General features: G+C 39.3%; 1 protein-coding gene across 2 annotated transcripts; it reads left to right on the forward strand.

The window, feature by feature from the left end:
- The first annotated feature begins 14,953 nt into the window (after positions 1-14,953).
- LOC308309949 (ubiquitin-conjugating enzyme E2 G1-like) lies at positions 14,954-21,068 on the forward strand. Of its 2 annotated transcripts, none has more exons than XM_080755952.1 (6): positions 14,954-15,228; positions 16,099-16,201; positions 16,306-16,403; positions 17,202-17,380; positions 17,925-18,033; positions 19,437-21,068. In XM_080755952.1, exons 1-5 carry the CDS (start codon positions 15,186-15,188, stop codon positions 18,009-18,011), a joined length of 510 nt encoding a protein of 169 aa, XP_080612078.1. In that variant the 5' UTR covers positions 14,954-15,185; the 3' UTR covers positions 18,012-18,033; positions 19,437-21,068. The 2 variants fall into 2 exon arrangements, with proteins under 2 accessions (XP_080612078.1, XP_080612077.1); XM_080755951.1 differs by having other exon boundaries at positions 19,441-21,068.
- Positions 21,069-21,148: the final 80 nt, after the last annotated feature.

A 21,148-nucleotide genomic window follows, 5' to 3' on the forward strand; every position in this document is an offset into this window, starting at 1 on the left:
GGCACAGACTTACGGTTGAAAAAAAACTTGGCTTCACTATTTGGAACCAAGTAACCACAGTATAGGCCTACTGCTAATCAATGATTTGTAATTTGTAAATCTGTGCCTGTTCTGCTGGGACCAGACTACACAGATGACCATATCTCTTACGTCATCACTGAGAGCTAGTCATACATATACACACCATGTACTCTGGTCCCAGTTCTCAACGATGACGTAATGTTGTAACTGGTCCCAGCAAACCAGGCACAGACTTACGGTTGAAAAAAACTTGGCTTCACTTTTTGGAACCAAGTAACCACATGTAGCCCATATCGTACGGCATACTATAGCGCGCCGTTTTTCATCATTTTTGAGGATTTGAAAAAAATGACGAAATGACAAAAACGATGGGATATAGCCCATGTTTTTTGAAATTTTGAAAAAAAAAGTTAGCCTCGTTTCTCATCATTTTGGACCGTGGGCTATAGCCCATATCGTACGGCATACTATAGCGCGCAGTTTTTCATCATTTTTGAAGATTTGAAAAAAATGACGAAATGACAAAAACTATGGGTTATAGGCTAGCCCATGTTTTTTGAAATTTTGGAAAAAAAAGTTATCCTCGTTTCTCATCATTTTGGATTATGGGCTATAGCCCATATCGTACGGCATACTATAGCGCACCGTTTTTCATCATTTTTGAGGATTTGAAAAAAATGACGAAATGACAAAAACGATGGGTTATAGCCCATGTTTTTTGAAATTTTGAAAAAAAAAGTTAGCCTCGTTTCTCATCATTTTGGACCATGGGCTATAGCCCATATCGTACGGCATACTATAGCGCGCCGTTTTTCATCATTTTTGAGGATTTGAAAAAAATGACGAAATGACAAAAACGATGGGTTATAGCCCATGTTTTTATAAAATTTGAAAAAAAAAGTTAGCCTCGTTTCTCATCATTTTGGACCGTGGGCTATAGCCCATATCGTACGGCATACTATAGCGCGCAGTTTTTCATCATTTTTGAAGATTTGAAAAAAATGACGAAATGACAAAAACGATGGGTTATAGCCCATGTTTTTTGAAATTTTGGAAAAAAAAGTTATCCTCGTTTCTCATAATTTTGGATCATGGGCTATAGCCCATATCGTACGGCATACTATAGCGCGCCGTTTTTCATCATTTTTGAGGATTTAAAAAAAATGACAAAATGACAAAAACGATGGGTTATAGCCCATGTTTTTTGAAATTTTGAAAAAAAAAGTTAGCCTCGTTTCTCATCATTTTGGACCATGGGCTATAGCCCATATCGTACGGCATTCTATAGCGCGCCGTTTTTCATCATTTTTGAGGATTTGAAAAAAATGACGAAATGACAAAAACGATGGGTTATAGCCCATGTTTTTTGAAATTTTGAAAAAAAAAGTTAGCCTCGTTTCTCATCATTTTGGACCGTGGGCTATAGCCCATATCGTACGGCATACTATAGCGCGCAGTTTTTCATCATTTTTGAAGATTTGAAAAAAATGACGAAATGACAAAAACTATGGGTTATAGCCCATGTTTTTTGAAATTTTGAAAAAAAGAGTTAGCCTCGTTTCTCATCATTTTGGACCGTGGGCTATAGCCCATATCGTACGGCATACTATAGCGCGCAGTTTTTCATCATTTTTGAAGATTTGAAAAAAATGACGAAATGACAAAAACGATGGGTTATATATAGCCCATGTTTTTTGAAATTTTGGAAAAAAAAGTTATCCTCGTTTCTCATCATTTTGGATTGTGGGCTATAGCCCATATCGTACGGCATACTATAGCGCACCGTTTTTCATCATTTTTGAGGATTTGAAAAAAATGACAAAATGACAAAAACGATGGGTTATAGCCCATGTTTTTTGAAATTTTGGAAAAAAAAGTTAGCCTCGTTTCTCATCATTTTGGACCATGGGCTATAGCCCATATCGTACGGCATACTATAGCGCGCCGTTTTTCATCATTTTTGAGGATTTGAAAAAAATGACGAAATGACAAAAACGATGGGTTATAGGCTTATAGCCCATGTTTTTTGAAATTTTGAAAAAAAAAGTTAGCCTCGTTTCTCATCATTTTGGACCGTGGGCTATAGCCCATATCGTACGGCATACTATAGCGCGCAGTTTTTCATAATTTTTGAAGATTTGAAAAAAATGACGAAATGACAAAAACGATGGGTTATAGCCCATGTTTTTTGAAATTTTGGAAAAAAAAGTTATCCTCATTTCTCATCATTTTGGATTATGGGCTATAGCCCATATCGTACGGCATACTATAGCGCGCCGTTTTTCATCATTTTTGAGGATTTGAAAAAAATGACGAAATGACAAAAACGATGGGTTATATCCCATGTTTTTTGAAATTTTGAAAAAAAAAGTTAGCCTCGTTTCTCATCATTTTGGACCGTGGGCTATAGCCCATATCGTACGGCATACTATAGCGCGCCGTTTTTCATCATTTTTGAAGATTTGAAAAAAATGACAAAATGACAAAAACGATGGGTTATAGCCCATGTTTTTTGAAATTTTGAAAACAAAAGTTATCCTCGTTTCTCATCATTTTGGATTATGGGCTATAGCCCATATCGTACGGCATACTATAGCGCGCCGTTTTTCATCATTTTTGAGGATTTGAAAAAAATGACGAAATGACAAAAACGATGGGTTATAGCCATGTTTTTTGAAATTTTGAAAAAAAAAGTTAGCCTCGTTTCTCATCATTTTGGACCATGGGCTATAGCCCATATCGTACGGCATACTATAGCGCGCCGTTTTTCATCATTTTTGAGGATTTGAAAAAAATGACGAAATGACAAAAACGATGGGTTATAGCCCATGTTTTTTGAAATTTTGAAAAAAAAAGTTAGCCTCGTTTCTCATCATTTTGGACCGTGGGCTATAGCCCATATCGTACGGCATACTATAGCGCGCAGTTTTTCATCATTTTTGAAGATTTGAAAAAAATGACGAAATGACAAAAACGATGGGTTATAGCCCATGTTTTTTGAAATTTTGGAAAAAAAAGTTATCCTCGTTTCTCATCATTTTGGATTATGGGCTATAGCCCATATCGTACGGCATACTATAGCGCACCGTTTTTCATCATTTTTGAGGATTTGAAAAAAATGACGAAATGACAAAAACGATGGGTTATAGCCCATGTTTTTTGAAATTTTGAAAAAAAAAGTTAGCCTCGTTTCTCATCATTTTGGACCATGGGCTATAGCCCATATCGTACGGCATACTATAGCGCGCCGTTTTTCATCATTTTTGAGGATTTGAAAAAAATTACGAAATGACAAAAACGATGGGTTATAGAGCCCATGTTTTTTTAAATTTTGGGAAAAAAAGTTAGCCTCGTTTCTCATCATTTTGGACCATGGGCTATAGCCCATATCGTACGGCATACTATAGCGCGCCGATTTTCATCATTTTTGAGGATTTGAAAAAAATGACGAAATGACAAAAACGATGGGTTATAGCCCATGTTTTTTGAAATTTTGGAAAAAAAAGTTATCCTCGTTTCTCATCATTTTGGATTATGGGCTATAGCCCATATCGTACGGCATACTATAGCGCACCGTTTTTCATCATTTTTGAGGATTTGAAAAAAATGACGAAATGACAAAAACGATGGGTTATAGCCCATGTTTTTTGAAATTTTGAAAAAAAAAGTTAGCCTCGTTTCTCATCATTTTGGACCATGGGCTATAGCCCATATCGTACGGCATACTATAGCGCGCCGTTTTTCATCATTTTTGAGGATTTGAAAAAAATTACGAAATGACAAAAACGATGGGTTATAGAGCCCATGTTTTTTTAAATTTTGGGAAAAAAAGTTAGCCTCGTTTCTCATCATTTTGGACCATGGGCTATAGCCCATATCGTACGGCATACTATAGCGCGCCGATTTTCATCATTTTTGAGGATTTGAAAAAAATGACGAAATGACAAAAACGATGGGTTATAGCCCATGTTTTTTGAAATTTTGGAAAAAAAAGTTAGCCTCGTTTCTCATCATTTTGGACCGTGGGCTATAGCCCATATCGTACGGCATACTATAGCGCACCGTTTTTCATCATTTTTGAGGATTTGAAAAAAATGACGAAATGACAAAAACGATGGGTTATAGCCCATGTTTTTTTAAATTTTGGAAAAAAAAAGTTAGCCTCGTTTCTCATCATTTTGGACCATGGGCTATAGCCCATATCGTACGGCATACTATAGCGCGCCGTTTTTCATCATTTTTGAGGATTTGAAAAAAATGACGAAATGACAAAAACGATGGGTTATAGGCTTATAGCCCATGTTTTTTGAAATTTTGGAAAAAAAAAGTTAGCCTCGTTTCTCATCATTTTGGACCGTGGGCTATAGCCCATATCGTACGGCATACTATAGCGCGCAGTTTTTCATCATTTTTGAAGATTTGAAAAAAATGACGAAATGACAAAAACGACGGGTTATAGCCCATGTTTTTTGAAATTTTGAAAAAAGAAGTTAGCCTCGTTTCTCATCATTTTGGACCATGGGCTATAGCCCATATCGTACGGCATACTATAGCGCGCCGTTTTTCATCATTTTTGAGGATTTGAAAAAAATGACGAAATGACAAAAACGATGGGTTATAGCCCATGTTTTTTGAAATTTTGAAAAAAAAAGTTAGCCTCGTTTCTCATCATTTTGGACCGTGGGCTATAGCCCATATCGTACGGCATACTATAGCGAAAAATATCGTGTGTGTGTGTGTGTGTGTGTGTGTGTGTGTGTGTGTGTGTGTGTGTGTGTGTGTGTGTGTGTGTGTGTGTGCACCCCTACTGTGGCCTCTAAACTAACCATACACGGCAGATGAAACATCAAAATAAGATAAATACACCAAACCAAAAGGAAATAAAGTACATAGCAGCTAAATCTAAACCACATCAATCAATATTAATGAATTGTCCAGTATACACCCATGTCCTCAGCCCAATCATTGCACTTTAGGCCGTGGGACGACGGCTTCCAAAAGCTTTAGATTTTGAGATAGTTTGTCCCCATCAAGGAACTGCACATATTTTTGTATAGATTCATTGTTTATAAACACGTCATCTAATGTTTCCAGCCGCACTAGTTGCACAATGCACATGAACTGAATATAAAATATGATGCTTTTATTATAGTACCTACTTATTACAAACGGTATACCGTTGGGATACCGTTTGTGCACGGTTAGAGAGAGAGAGAGCAGGGGGTGCCGAGTTGTACTCACTGATGTTTCTCCATCCATCCTGTCTGCGCAGTGGGTCCTTGCAGGTGCTCTGTTCGTGCAGTGGGTCGTTGCTCTCTGTCCGTTTGTGCAGGAGCGAAGACCATAAACTGTTCCCTACACGTACAAAAAAAAATAAAGTTAAAAGACATGGATAACACATTCACCTTGAACTCTTCTGAATAATGCCAACCTTTATGCTTGGAAAGTTAGAATTGATTAGGTAAACACACAGCAGCAGAACACTTCATTTGTGGTCAAATAATTTGATTATTAAGGTCAAATAAGACAACATGGAAACAGACTAAAGTGCAAAAATGAACAATATGGCCAACAGTGACTCAGTTCAATGCACAAAATGTATTCATAATTAATTAATTCATTCTGAACAGAGATTCATACCCAACTGTTTACATGGAACCTGAATACAAGTATCCCTATATTCCTCAATTGTTTACATGACCAAAGCATTCATTAGGAATATAACTTTGGACTATAGAGATGGCCAACCCATAACTGTTATCCCTTAAATCAGGTGTTCCCAAACTTTTTTGGACCAGGTACCCCTTTTGGGGTAGATATTTTTCCAGGTACCCTTGTATCACATATACAGACGTCTAAATGTAGACGTCTAAATGTAGGCGTCTAAATGTATACAGACGTCTAAATGTAGACGTCTAAATGTAGGCGTCTAAATGTATACAGACGTCTAAATGTAGACGTCTAAATGTAGACGTCTAAATGTGTACGTCTAAATGTGTACGTCTTCTCTTATGGGGGTCCCTGGCATATCTTTTCAAATGGGGGTCCACAGGCTAAGTAGTGTCAATTTGGGGGTCCTTGACATGAAAAAGTTTGGGAACCACTGCTTTAAACACTTTAGCACTTTATGAACATGAACAAAATAGATGGGTCCCCCCTGGAACTCCCTCAGGTACCCCTGGGGGTCCCCGGACCCCACTTTGGGAACCACTGCCTTAAATAACCGACAAACGGCTATTATCTGACAAAATAAAATAAATATATATTTTGAAGCGCAGTCCCTGCAACCACACGCGACCAAAACCCAGAACTAAAATCACAGCATCCATACACTGCAATTGGCAATGGCATTGTAATTCACTGATGGGTTTGTAAATAGCGCATTTTATTATGGGGGGAAAAAACTGGTGTATTTGTATTTTTCTAATGGGTAAAATAGCGCATTTCTGCACACATAAAATGTCTCCAAATGGCCATCCCTGCTTGGACATGGGCATAAAGAACTATAGTCTACTAGGGGCAGACATGTGTAAAATACTACATGTATTCCAAACTCCCAGTAGCATTCGGAATAAAGTGTTTATATGGTGATTTATACCGATTCAAACGGTATATTCCACCCCTCCAGACCGGAATGAAAATTCATTCGGAATGCGATATTCTATTCCAATTGAGTTGTTTACATGAGCATTTTTATTCTGATGACTGTAAGGAATCCATTCATTCCAAACAAATTTCTGCGTGTAAATGGGGCCAGTGGCATGTGCTCAACCAAACACAAGCCATTAGCAGCATTAGCCGCAACAAACAAGGCCTACCATGTGCTTTCTCCTTCACCCTGCATGAGAGCTGGAACACCATTCCCTGCAGCAGAGTCAAAATGGCTCTCAACTAGGAGGAACAAGACTTTTGTATACTTCCTGCTGGTCATGTGACTAGGTCAGGTGCAGTAGGTGCACCATTCACCTAGCCTGGGTAAACCCACTCCCCCAGAATGCAAATCTGGCGAGGGGGCAGGGGTTTACCCAGGCTACCATTCACCTGTACTGGATTCCCACATACATTTTGATCATAATTAGAAAATAGCCAATCTACAAGCTCGCATTGTTTGAGCTTGTACAGCTGCTATTTTGCAAAGGGTTTTTTATTATACTGTAGGCGGATCTAGAGATAAAGGGCCCCTGGGCCACCAACATACCCCCCCCCCCCCGAAACCCGAATGTTTTTTTGTTTGTTTTTTACACCAAGCACACGCTATTATGACAGGCTATAGGCCTACAGCAAGCAATTGCAAATATATTAAATAAATAAATAAAATGCTGAGAATAGCCGATCTACAAGCGTGGTCTTGTAGATCTGCTATTTTCAGCATGCAACCAAGTGTAAAATTAATTTTATTTCAGTTACTGATGAAATAAAATTCATCTGGCATGATTGCATGTTTCCATGCGGGTCCCATCCACTCACACACTGACATGAATAATAATTTAACACAGTAACAGTAAGTGATATAACAATAATAATTTAAAACAACATATGAATTTCCTCTAAACAAGAAATATACAGTATGCACAGGTTGGGGCCGAAGTTAATCGGAAGGAGATATTAGCATAAAGAGGCTGCAGGGGCGATCACCTCCTCTCCCTTTGACCTGCTGACAGGTGATTTCTTTAGGCCTGGGGAGGGCATTCCACGCCTGGGTAGCAGTGCTTTGGAAGGTGAGTTTGCCCATATTTGTTTTATAAATGGGTGGCACGAGTCCAGATCGTTGTTCACGCTCCCCTCTATTATGGCTGTGAGTGTTGCTCACTTTTTTTAAGTAATTAGTCAGCTAAGGTCCTGAGGGCCCTTTTGTTAACAAAGGAGGAGATTCTGCCCAAGAATCTTGTCCTTTGATTTATTCTTTTGATCGCCCTTGTTGTTGCCATGCTATCACCTGTCAGTTTATTGTCAAGGATACATCCTAGATAATGTGTAACAATATTCTCCTGTGGGTCGGCGGCGGTGTTGGTTACGACTGTTGGCCACCAGTTGTGATGCAACAGAGTTCGCCGTGACCGTTGTGAATTATGTGTGGCTCCCTGAGGTCCTTGATCCCCATGGGGTCCAACAGTGGTCATTGAAGCGTGCGCACACATGCACACATGCACATACACACCTACAGGCGCACATGCGTATGCACACCTGGACCTGTAAATGAACAACAACACAAAAACTAAGGCACTGGTGTCAGACTTCTGGTTTACCGGAACGGGGTTCAACTCCCTGCAGTGCCCTGCTCAATGTGTTGTATTTACATGGTTCATTGGTCCATGGTCTCAGGTCATTGAGCGGCGCGCTATAGTGCGCGATTCTTCATCATTGTTGAGGATTTAAAAAAAAGGTGAAAATCAAGGAAAAGCGAAAGGCTAGTCCATGGTCACGGACCGCATACTGATGAAGGTCATTTATACTGATCAAGGTAATTTACTAGTCTCATGAAGGTAATTTATACTGGTCACGGTCATTTGTACTTGTCAAGGACGTCATTTATACTGGTCATGGTCATTTACTAGTCTTATTGAAGGTCATTTATACTGCTCAAGGTCATTGATATTGGTCAAGGTCATTAAGTGGCATGCTATAGTGCGCGATTCTTCATCATTGTTTAGGATTTGAAAAAAAGGTGAAATCGCGGAAAAGCGAAAGGCTATATAGTCCATGGTCACGGAGGGCATACTATAGTATGTTGTTTTACACGATTTCGGAGGATTTGTGAAAATCACGGAGCGAGCGTGAGCGATTGAGTGGCCTTTAGGAAGAAACGTCTGGTTCTACATCTTGTTTTCCCAAAGATATAGAACCCTAGAGTGTCACTTCAAGTCAGTGTTTCCCAACCTGGTGTACATGCCAAAGAAATGTAAAAACAAATGTCAATGACCCACACAAAGCATAACTTGCATTTTGTGGGTCATTATTGTAAATAATAGTAAACAAATATATATCTTAAAATAGCAAAGATATAGCAGATGCACAAGCTCACAACGTGACATGGTGTGACACGTTGTGAGTGAGTGTTTGGATGCGTGAGTGCATGTATTTGTCTCAGCGTGTCAGATCAGATGTAAGAAGGAACCTCCCTTGAGTCCCTTCCAACTCCAAGGAGGGGAAAAAAGGCTCAGAATCACTGTAACATTTCTGAGTGCGTGAGTGAGATCTTTGTACTCACTGACTGTAGCTTGTGGATTTCTGATAGGCAGAGACCATTTTTCCAGGAGAACAGAACTGCTATAGCGATCAGCCTGTGCTAGCAGCTGAAATCCGCAATGACTCAGCATTTAATGGACTCAGTAATTGAGGGCAGAGTGTAAATGCCTTGCCGATTCAATTAACCCTATAACAGTGGGCAGGGTGTTTTTTCTTTTCTTTTGTTTTTTGTTTCATTCTTTTTTTGTAGAAGTTGGTGTGCGTGCGCGCGTGCACGTGCATATGGAAGGGGGTGTTAGGAATATCAAGAGTCAACACTATAGATGTTAGCCTTCCTTCCCACTGACAGTCTTACCACGTGACTTCCATTGGAAAAGCATTTGGGGCGGCCATGAAACACAGGCAGAGCACAGCACAGTTGTTCTTTATGTGTGTACGAAGTCTGACACTCACAGACCTGTCATGGCCTTGAAGCTTAGATGAATCCCCATGAATGAACATAGAAATACTTTATGGAGTCTTGAGACAGACTTTGGTTCACACAATTTCCAAATGCTTCTGCCGATTCCCGAATGGTCTGTATAGGCTATGAAAATGAGTAGAAAATAAAGTGGATAAGGCTTTTGTTAAGTTAACTAGTCCAGCATAGCCATGCAGTGTATCTGGCTGCATGGCCATCCAACCACCTAACCAGCTTGACCGTCTTACCAGCCGGGCTTCGCTGGTTAGTCCAGCTTTGCTTACTCGGTGACCAGCCATATAAGTTGACCAATACTGACAAACCAGCAAAGCCAGCCTCATGGCCCAGCTTTTCCAGCCTGGTAAAAAAAAAAAAAAGAATAAGCCTAACATCATGGTAAAATAAGCAACCATCCTCAACGCTGGCCTGTGCTGTTTTTATTTTCCTTTGAACCGGTTCAGTTCAGAACCCGTTTTTATAGTCCATGAGCCAGACCTTCGAAATTGGAACGTTAATTGTGAATTGAGTGGGCAAAACCATATTAAATTGTTTATAGGATCAATTTAAGTAAATCATATATGATAACACTTCCACGGGAGTATTTTTCATATTTATCACACATTTTGTAATTTTCACCTACAGTAGGCCTATAATGTGATAGGTGATAAAAATGTATTTATCACCATGAAACGTCTGATTACTTACACGAAGACAATGATTTATTGTATTACACATTTTCTGAAATTGTCCATTTCAATATGCAAATTAGGCATTATGTAGGAAAATATGCAAAAACGTTAATTTATACTTATAATGACAATTTAATATCGGTATGGTTTGCACACTCAATTCATAATTAACGTTCCAATTGTGGAGGTCTCTCGCTTATGGACAAAAAAATTGGTTCTAAACTGAACCGGTTCCTATATAACCGGTGGAAAAGGGGTCCCACCCCCACCCCACCCCACCCAACACCCCCGACATTGTGACATCATGTGGCAGCAAGTCAATGGCAAAATAAACCTGTATACATATGTTTGTCCATTTTTACATGGGCGGAATTACAGTACCATTCAACGATTATGGAGGAGATATAGTCTGGCTTGAGAGACTATATAGATCACTTGGCTGCTCAAGTGCAAACTGTGGAGATCATTCTCAGTGCCATTTCAGCGCTAGACGCCTCGGGTAAAGCAGCGGTGGAGAAATGTCATTTAACCCATTCTGGCCTGAGATCAGATTCATACGAGGTTTCCACTGGACACACACTGGTCTGATGAACCCACTCTGACCTGAGATCAGATTCTAAAAATGTCAGTCGTTCTTCGATTTTTCAAAAAATAGCAGACCTACAAGCTCGTAGCGCGCCACTCGGTGGCGCGCTATGAGCTTGTAGATCTGCTATTTTTCAATAGCTAAAGCATAACATGATGCTAACACCAAAACGGGTTCCCGGTCAGAATGGGCTAATACAGAGCTAATGAGAGCCGTGAGTGCCTCAAGATGCCATAACAAACCAGTGTCTATATAGCCTCATGCTGAGCAAAACAATCAGAAGACCCATAATAGCTCTAAGAGCCCATTTCCAATTAGGGATATTTAGCACCGCGCACTCTTGGAAGCACTTAATACTAAGCCACATACAGTATATGGATATTATTATTAATGCTAGTGTCCTTTAAGTCCTCGTAGACCATAACTGTAACTCCTTTGGAGAATATATTCCCACTCCACATTTCCCTGGCTGTCTGGAGGACATGCATTTAGGGGTTTAGACCAGGGTTACTCATGCAGTACAAGGTTGACCACATTTGTATTTTGTTTCACAGTATGTAGAATGATATGGCTACATTTCAAACGAAAGCACAGGTCAATATAAAAACTGTTACTCTGGACGCACCATGATTAAAGGACCACTTCAACACTTTTCAACCTATCTTCATATATACTGTAGCTCCTCACTAATAATCATGATAAAAAGGCAATTATTTTTGTCTACTCAGTCTGGGTCTCATAGGAGGGCTGTGGGCAGTTCAGAAACCCGTCCACCAGCGACATCATTTTTTAAACAATATTATTTTTTACAAAAAGGTTTAGATTTGTATTATTGTGAGAATGATGGCTTCCATTTTCGCATTGCAACTTTGCAGGACTATAGAAAGCCTGCAGTTTCTATTAGCTTGGATTCCCCATCGATGATGTCACTGGTGGACGGGTTTCTGGACTGGCCACAGCCCTCCTATGAGACACAGACTGAGTAGAGAAAAATTGTGCCATTTTATCATGATTATTAGTGAGGACCTATTATTCATAGATACCGGTAGGTTGAAAAGTGGTGAAGTGGTCCTTTAAGCACTCACACTTGTTTATAACATGCAGCTCGTAAGACTTTGTTTTGCTACTCGTATATACAGTAGATTCAGAATAAGCAAAGATAATTCTGTCAAGTTTTATGTTGACCCTGGAATTAAATTGTATTCACCACTATGCCCAAAGCCTGTTGGTAACCATGTCATAACATTCAATTGTCTTGAGTTTTGCTTATGAGTCCAGAATCTCCAGATAGTTTTCATTAAAATAATAATAATAATAATAATAATAATAATAATAATAATAATAATAAAACAATCAGGGGTTGTGAGAATGTAGTGTTAAGCTACAACTAGCTGGATGGTTATAGAATATGTTTTTGCTTGATCAAGTATTAACTATACCTCCACATGATGTATTCCACTACGATTGCTATAGCTCTAATCAAGAACGCAGCTGGCTATAACTGTGACCACAAAAATACTTTTTTACTCAAATGAGTGATGTTTCAACACGGGCTTTTCTGTGGCTATTTTGATCTCACTCACAGTCACAGCATGATAAAAGAATGCCCAATACCAGAGTAAACGGTCTACTCTGTGGCTTGCACTGCCATCTACTGCATGGTTCTGTCAAGCACACACACACACACACACACACACACACACACACACACACACACACACACACACACACACACACACACACACACACACACACACACACACACACACACACACACACACACACACACACACACACACACTTAAAATATAAGAACATACCTGTATTTATTTTTTTCAAGGTTTACTACTACTATACCACTGTTTATACACCTACATTTATCAGTAGATTACTATCACTAGTTCTCCATTGTATGAAATTATAGACGCTATACTGAATATTACCAACTACTGTATATCATGCATACAGTATCTAATCACACCTTATTCTGGACGGGAATGTATATTTTTTATCCCACGATTTTGTATAACCCATTTTTTCCCTTTTGGTGTTTTAAGCATTATATGTTATACATTTAGCTATTGAAGTTCAACGGATATATTAATTGATTTCCAAAAATGAAAACATTACTCGCTTTCATGACTTCAGTCTATATATTAGTAGCTATAGTTATTACACTTTTATTGTCTTTTCTGTGTCCAATGTATAGTTTGTAGTTACGTTCATAAAGTTAGCATATAAGTATAGCCTATAAGTATAACTAAACAAAAAATACTTTTCAGGATTCCAATTCAAAAATAGCAAAACATATATAATTCAGGATTCTAATTCAAAAAGCCCTTTGGGGCGAGGACCGTCGCTTCTTGCCCTCAGGCGTCTTACTGCAGGTATACTGCTCCAAAGAAAAGGTGGATTGGCAAACCCATCAGTTGATTTTAGGAATCTTCCATGGTGTCCTATGGGTATTGCCACTGAATAAACTGGTGACAACTTGCTAATATAGGACAGATTGCAAAACGAAAGGGCATAATAAGGCCTCAGCCCCGCTATGTGACACATTAGAACAATTATTCTGGGACACTTCTTCTGCTCAATCCATATGAGCTCAACACCTTTTGATGAGAAGAACCACCATAACAGCAGCTTATCTTACACGTTTTAACGATATATAGGCATATATGGCCAATGCTGTGAGAAGATATGTTTTATGGTATGGTCCTTTATGGAAAATGTGCTATATTATGGCCTGGGCCGTGGCTCAGCGGTCCAGGCACCTTGGCTGCATGGTATTCTGAGTCTGGCAGTGGGCTGCGGGTTCGACGGCCTTTAATGCATGTCCCCCCCCGTCTCTGTCCCCATTTCCTGTCAGCCTATACTGTCTGTGACATAAAAAATCACACCTGTGTGAAGTGAGGGGCGCTAATATATTAAAGTCTAATTGCTATAGGGTTAGAATGATGATGTAAAACAAACAGTGTCAAAATAAACATTAAATAGAGGGTATATGCGCATGCATGAATTAAGTGAATGGCAGATCGAGTGGCAAAGTGAGTGACAAAGTGAATTTAATGTTGTTCAGATAGGACCTTTCTGTTTGGATGTATGGGTTGTCAACTCAAGGTTTGCCACTCGGCTTTCCCGCATAACTTCCGGGTATGATGATGATATCACACGCATACCCTGTTACCCTCTATTCTCTTCATTGTCAATGGCGATTTTAAAACAAACATTGAACTAAAAACAAACATTAATTTCTCTTCATTGTCAATACATTGACACGAAACAAGACAGGAACGCCCCAAAACGTCACATCCGGGACATTTACCCTGGCAGAATTTTCTATGGCTGCCAATGCAACTTTTTCCAATCCTTAATAACATACGGACAAACATCTATGCCGATAATATCTAACTTGCGGAGGTAGCGTGCCTTGTCCACGGGCAACAGATCTTTCAACGTATGTCATTGCAAATAAGTTTGATAATCGCTACTCTGCGCAATATTGTTTTGGAAATGCCGCAAATTGCATTGCAGTGAACGAGAGCAAATCACAGTTTACCCGGGGGGTGGTGACTCCGCCCTGAATACGCGTTTTCGTGTCAATGTATGGCGTTTTTAAAACAGACATTGAACTAAAAACAAACATTAAACCTGGAGGGGCCCTCAATAAAGGCGAAAGCCACACAAAAAAAACTTTTTTTTTTACTATTATTAGGCCATTAGAATTTTCTTCATTTCCCCCACAAATTCATAAAATAGCTGATGTGTACAATGTTTTTTGTGGTTAAAGTGGTTGAGAATAACAACAGGGCTCCTTGACAAGACAACCAAGACATACTGGGAAGGAAGAGACGGCAGACTGTAGTGATATCTGTGAAGTTGCTTCACAAGGATAACCCATAATAGAGCCATAGGACCACCTGACCTCTCCTCGTTCAATGTACTCCTTGGCAAGCACCCGGAAGCACTGCTTGAACGTGCGCATGCGCGCTTTGTTTGTTTCAGCTTGAGTTCTTCACAAACACACGCACACAACAGTGTGTTAGTGTTAACCTCAGTCTCTCTCTGGTAACTTGAGTTGTTTGGAGATTACAGCACCAGCCAACAACAGCAGGCCCTGCAACAAACGTGTTCGACACTGCTGCTGCGGATAGTAACGTATAGCTCTTTAGTATTTACTGGAGGGACATTACTTTAATTTAAAACACGCCTATAACGCTGCTATAGAGAGTCACACAACAACATGACTGATCAATCAGTACTGTTACTTCGTAAACAACTTTCAGGTAAGAAGTTCTCTAAATCTCTATTATTAAAGTGTTCATTTTGGCAACAGCTGCTATGTCATTGTTGTTTTCCTAAAGACGTAGGTCCGTAATGAACTATATGCGAACATAATGCTAAATCTTTGTTAGCCGCAGTCGTTGCTGTATTTCAGCACTCCCATGTGTCCATTAATGATATTTATAACGTCACGACTGAGCAGCTCTGAGTCGGATATATCCTTTTAGAAGACACGTGTTTACTTTCCTCTTCTGACATCGACCGAGACACACTCTTAAACAATGTCAGGTTTGGAGGCTCGGAAATGATGTGGGATTGATTAAACATTGTTTTTTTTTTGTTTTTTTTGTTTTTTTTCAGTTTGTTAATTTCGGACCAAGCCGATTTATGGACAAAATCAAATATCAGGATTTATTTTATTTTAACTAAATGGGCGACCTCTATCTATGTTTAAAAAAAAAGACAAATCTAATATTTGCAATAATAATAAAATATATGCTCTACACTGCAAGCTTAAGTGGTAACCGTTAAAAGGATTAGACAACAATGTCTTTCACAACATTATAATTTATTACAATATCTCAACTCCTAGACAATATCTAGGATGTATACGGGGCAATATTAAATCCTAAACCAAGTGTTTTGTTCCAGAGTTAGGAAAAGACCTTACCTTCTTCTCAGGTAACCTGAGAAGAAGGCCCCTGAGGCCGAAAACGTTGTATTGTTTTCAGCTCAGTTGTCGATACAATAATTTGTTTGGGAGCTTTTAAAAACGGCGTGCCTCTTTTCTTTTCCTAGTAACTTTTTTTTGGATTCTGCACCCGTTAATTTGTGGATGTGCGTGCGCCTCTCTTTGACCATTGTCGTTCCAGAGTTGAACAAGAACCCCGTGGAGGGCTTCTCTGCTGGTCTCATAGATGACGACGACATCTACCAGTGGGAAGTGGTCCTCATCGGTCCACAAGATACACTGTTGTGAGTTGAAATGAAACGGCGGTGAATGATATATTCTGCTATTTCACTGACACTGCTCGCCCTTGTCCTTGGGTCACTGTGATCAGTCGTCTTGTCATTTGCAGTGAGGGAGGTTTCTTCAAAGCACACCTGATCTTCCCCCATGACTACCCTTTGAGACCTCCCAAGATGAAGTTCATCACAGAACTCTGGCATCCCAATGGTAAGGTAAACCCGGCCTATCCTTTCCTGGCTAGGCCATTATGTGACTCCCTGGCTAGACCATTATGTTAAACAAAAACATGTTATTGGTTATAACATTAAGACAGCCCACACATAGCTCCCCCATCCATCCACTAGTGATATTTCAAGCGGTCTGTTCTCTTCCTCACACTAAAGGTGGTTGCACACTGGACGCGTTTTTCAGAAAGCCCGGTGGAGAAACGCCGCTAGAAATCCGAAAAACGCTCTCTCTGTGTGCACGGACCTTAAGTCTAATCAAACATAAATGTGAAATAAACCCGTAACTTTCCAGGAACACGCTGAAGTCGCAATCTGTTCAAGTAATTATCAAGGTTTAATGTGATCATATGGATATGGGAGTATACATTACAGAGACAATCGGGTCTCAGCAGTCTGTCTGTGAATTTATATATAGTGGTTTACAGCTCCTGTAGTGGTTGGGTATCAAGCAAGAAAGCTGGATTCATGTTAACTTATTCTGAATATGTGTTCTGGGACATATCCTGAAAACTAGTGACCAGATTGTCTTGAAATATACTGTGCAGTGTATGTGTCCTAATCATGACCTCTCTTGTGGCCCGAAATGTAATGAACAACACACATTTTCTCCGCCTAGAAACTAACTTACTAAAAGTCAGGATATCCAGTGTTATCCAGTAGGCAGGGAGACATTGAGACCGAAGTTTGGACCGATTTGACTACCGACGCATGCATATCAGTCAGAACACATAAGAAATCCTATAGTCTGATTTTTTTTCTCCATTTTGCTTGCTATCAGTGGCAAAGAATGGCGACGTATGCATCTCAATTCTGCATGAGCCTGGAGTGGACAAATACGGCTATGAGAAACCAGAGGAGCGTTGGCTGCCAATCCATACAGTGGAGACCATCATGATCAGCGTTATCTCCATGTTGGCAGACCCCAATGATGAATCTCCTGCCAATGTAGACGCAGCTGTAAGTGCCTTTTTTATGGTTTTGTATTTGGATGCTGTGTATGCTGGGGTTAGTCCTGATGTATAATATCTGCAATTAAAACACAGCCTATAATTCAGTTGCGTTGGGCACTATACTTTATATGAAGTGGATTATAAACTATACAAAAAAAAAAGCATTATTCCTTCATACTATATTGATGGCACTTTCATAATTGATATGTTGTCACTGTCGGGCAGAAACCCTGTAGCTCCATTTTGATCCGTTTCACGTTGCTTTGTAAATGAATGCCCTTTTCTATATAATAATAATAAAGTGTCGCTTTAATGTACAGTAGCAAAAATAGCAGATCTACAAGCTCATGTGTCGCATTGCGATGGGAGCTTGTAGGTCTGGTTTTGTTTTAAACATTTTGTCTATGATGACATTCCCGTCGTAGGGACGCCAGGTTGAAAGCAGTCAAGTCTGTTTCGTTGGTTTTTTTTAGAAATATGTAGCCTGCTATGAAACGAAAAGTGCTTGTGACAAAATATCTTTGGTTTTCTTTTTGTGCTCTGCTCTGCAGAAAGAATGGAGGGAGGATCCCAGGGGAGAGTTCAAGAAGAAAGTTGCACGCTGTGTACGGAAAAGTCAGGAGATGGCTTTTGACTAGGTTTTCTAATTAACTTGGGAGTGTGAGTACCACCACTTGTCAGGCGATTTGTGTTGACTGATGACATGATGTTCCTGTGAGTTCAGGGTGTTCCACAAGTGAATACAGTCAGTTGGGTGGAAATGGTAGCCAGTCGAAAACCGGGGTGGGAAAAGGATTGGGTGGATGGGCCCATAATGGATGAAATGGTTTATCACACACTTTTAGGCTGTATTCTAGCAGGCGACCATAACCAAATTATAAACAAGTCTTATTGAACTTTGAGCATCTTAGATGGAAGGCATATTAGGGTAAGTAAGTACAGTAGCTCATAGCAATAAGCAAATAATGTAAAGCCTCATTTCCATTTTGGTCCGCTGTGTTCTGTTGTAGTGGGGGGAAAAAATGATAAAATGTTTTAACCAGCACAAAAATGCTTTACCTGGTAAATAATTTTGACTGTCTTTGAACTCTACTGTATACAAGTATGACTGATGAGACACGTACACAGTACACACACACACACGCGCGCGCACGCAACATTAACGTTATAATAAAATACAAGTGAGTGAACATTTGATGAGACAGACAAATCTATATTAGATGTGTGACAGGCACACACAAACAAGCAATGTGTAACAGTTGATCTTTCATTTGTAATTCGTTGGATGCGCGTTGATCCTCGGACGATCAGAGTCGAGATGAAGCTCGTGAGAGGGTAAATAAGTAGCTGGAAATGTTTAAATACTCTTGCTATTCAGCCAGCAGCCGATGCTTGTGGAACACCCTGTGAGTTGCGAAGGGAGTATGAATTTGCATGATTTGTCTTTTGTAAGATTATCTTTGTATAATCTTTTTATGTGGTCATTTTAAATGGTAAATATACAAGTTACCTCGAATGTCTTGGGTAATTTGAGTGGATGATATGTCGTGATCTGGCTTCAGTCAGTCCACATTTTATTCAACGATGCAGAGCGAAGTGTACATTATGGATATTGTCCGTACAACCGTCACTCCCAGGAAGTACAAACGTTGACGGATGATAAACTCGCAAGGTTATGATCACAAAACCCAAATTACAGGAAGAAAGAATTGCAATGAATTGACAAATTTCAAATATTTTGTTTACTCGTTTTTACTGGTGATAGTGGATTGCAGACTACGCACAATGCACACAACCTCCGTCAAAGCAAATCATGAGGCACTGTTCATTGCCAATGTATGTACCTTCATCATATTAGCCACCCCTACATAAACGCGTTGTTTTCATGAGGGCAAAGGTTTGCTTTCGAACCACATCAATATTTGGCTAAAATTTAGATTATCCAAATGACCATTTAGATTCTACATGGTCATTTCAGTATTACCGTATGGAGGCTTTTTCAACATGTAACCAACCAAAAATATTTGTTACTGTGATTGATGTTTGTTTTGTTTTTTTCCCAGATAGGAATTGAAGGGGACTGAAGTAGTGGTTACACTGAAAGCTCAACCGTTGAATAATATGATTGCCAGGCATGAACATGCGCTTACAGTATGGTCCAGTATAGCAACAAATTAGTTGTTGTCCCTGCCCCCACCCCCTCCCCCTTTTTTATGTTTAAGGATGTTTGTATGCAGACAACTGTACAATGATAAATACATTAGATGGTGGCAGTAGTATGGTCTGATTATGGTGGATTTCTAAACTATTAAAACAATGTATGGAATTCTGCTTAGTACTACAGTTGTTTTATAGACTGCTGCTAATCGTTGTCCCAAGCCTTTGTGATACAGTAAACTGGTAAATCTTGACACTTGCAAGCAGGGGTGGCTCATTTAAAGGGTATATCTCGTGGCAAAACAAGACACGATAAAAAAAAAAAAAAAAAAAATCCTTATGTGATTCTGTTCCCTTATTAAACTTAAATACTTGCTAAGGAAATGACACAATCAGAAATCAATGAGGTTATACTAAATCACCCATCAATTACATTGAAATTTGAATTGGTTGGAGGCACACCATCCAGAGCTTTTAAACATTTAGGAAAAAAATTGAAAAAGTTGACTGGTTTTGTTTGGGTTTCTGAACAAAATCAGCACCAGCCGCTACTATCCCACAGGCTTGGCTGCAACAGAGGGAGTTGCCTATCATTTCTGATGTGATCATTTGTAAAAACAATCTAGAGAAACGTACACCCACTTATTCTACCCAATTGTCTTGGTGAGTTTACTTTTCATTTATTTTGTTTATATAGCTGCATGGTCTCTTTTTTTTTTGAAGATATTTTCATTCAACCTGCAACACTGAGCCATCTACCTTTACAGTGTCCTCACTTATGCAATTTCAGGTTTGCAACATTTGTAGCTTTGAGTGTGATAGAGAGACTAAGTGCTCGGCAGTGAAAGTGTTCCTTCTCATCAGGGGGGAAACATCACAACATTGCCTTAATTTCTCTCCTTGTAAGCAAATGAAAGTTTACGTCGGGATGCTTCCACTTTTTTTTTTAGCTCAATGTATTTTTGAGAAACCAAAAATCAAGCATGAGACATGAAGCAGATATTTTTTGTAATATTAAAAGATCTCAGCCCTAGTGTTTTGCCCTATGTTTGTGTACTGTATGTAAATATGAAGAATTGTATAGAAACTAAGTTACCTGCCTTTGTATTCCCTTGGGGAAGCTCATGTTTGTTCCTGCAATGTACGATACCATTCAGGTAAATGGTCAAGGTCAGTGGGTCCCAAACTGTTTGCGAGACACTTTTCAATCTGTATACACAACTATTAAATTTTATAATTGACATAACAGTCATTTCCTAATCCTAAGAGGCAAAATCAATATACATAAACAAAGATCTAAAAGTTGCTGTGCACAGTTTGGGCATGTTAATCTTGCACAACTGCTAGTATGAAGTCATGCCATGATATTTTAACTTGCCCATTGGTGTGTTTTAGGCAAAAGTTTGAAAACCCACTGATCTAGGTGATGTCATGTAACGCTCCTTGTATGATATTTTTAGTCTTTAGGTGTGCAATTTCAACCATTTAAAAGGTTTGTGTACATTCTTACAAGCAATAAAGCTCAGTGTGAATATTCACTAACATCGTTACATTTCTACATAACTATTTAATGACAGTGCTGCATTAAATTATACTTTTCCTTAATCAGTTGAAAAAC

The sequence above is a fragment of the Protomyctophum bolini genome (genome assembly GCF_963924005.1).
Source record: "Protomyctophum bolini genome assembly, chromosome: 22".
Taxonomy (NCBI): domain Eukaryota; kingdom Metazoa; phylum Chordata; class Actinopteri; order Myctophiformes; family Myctophidae; genus Protomyctophum; species Protomyctophum bolini.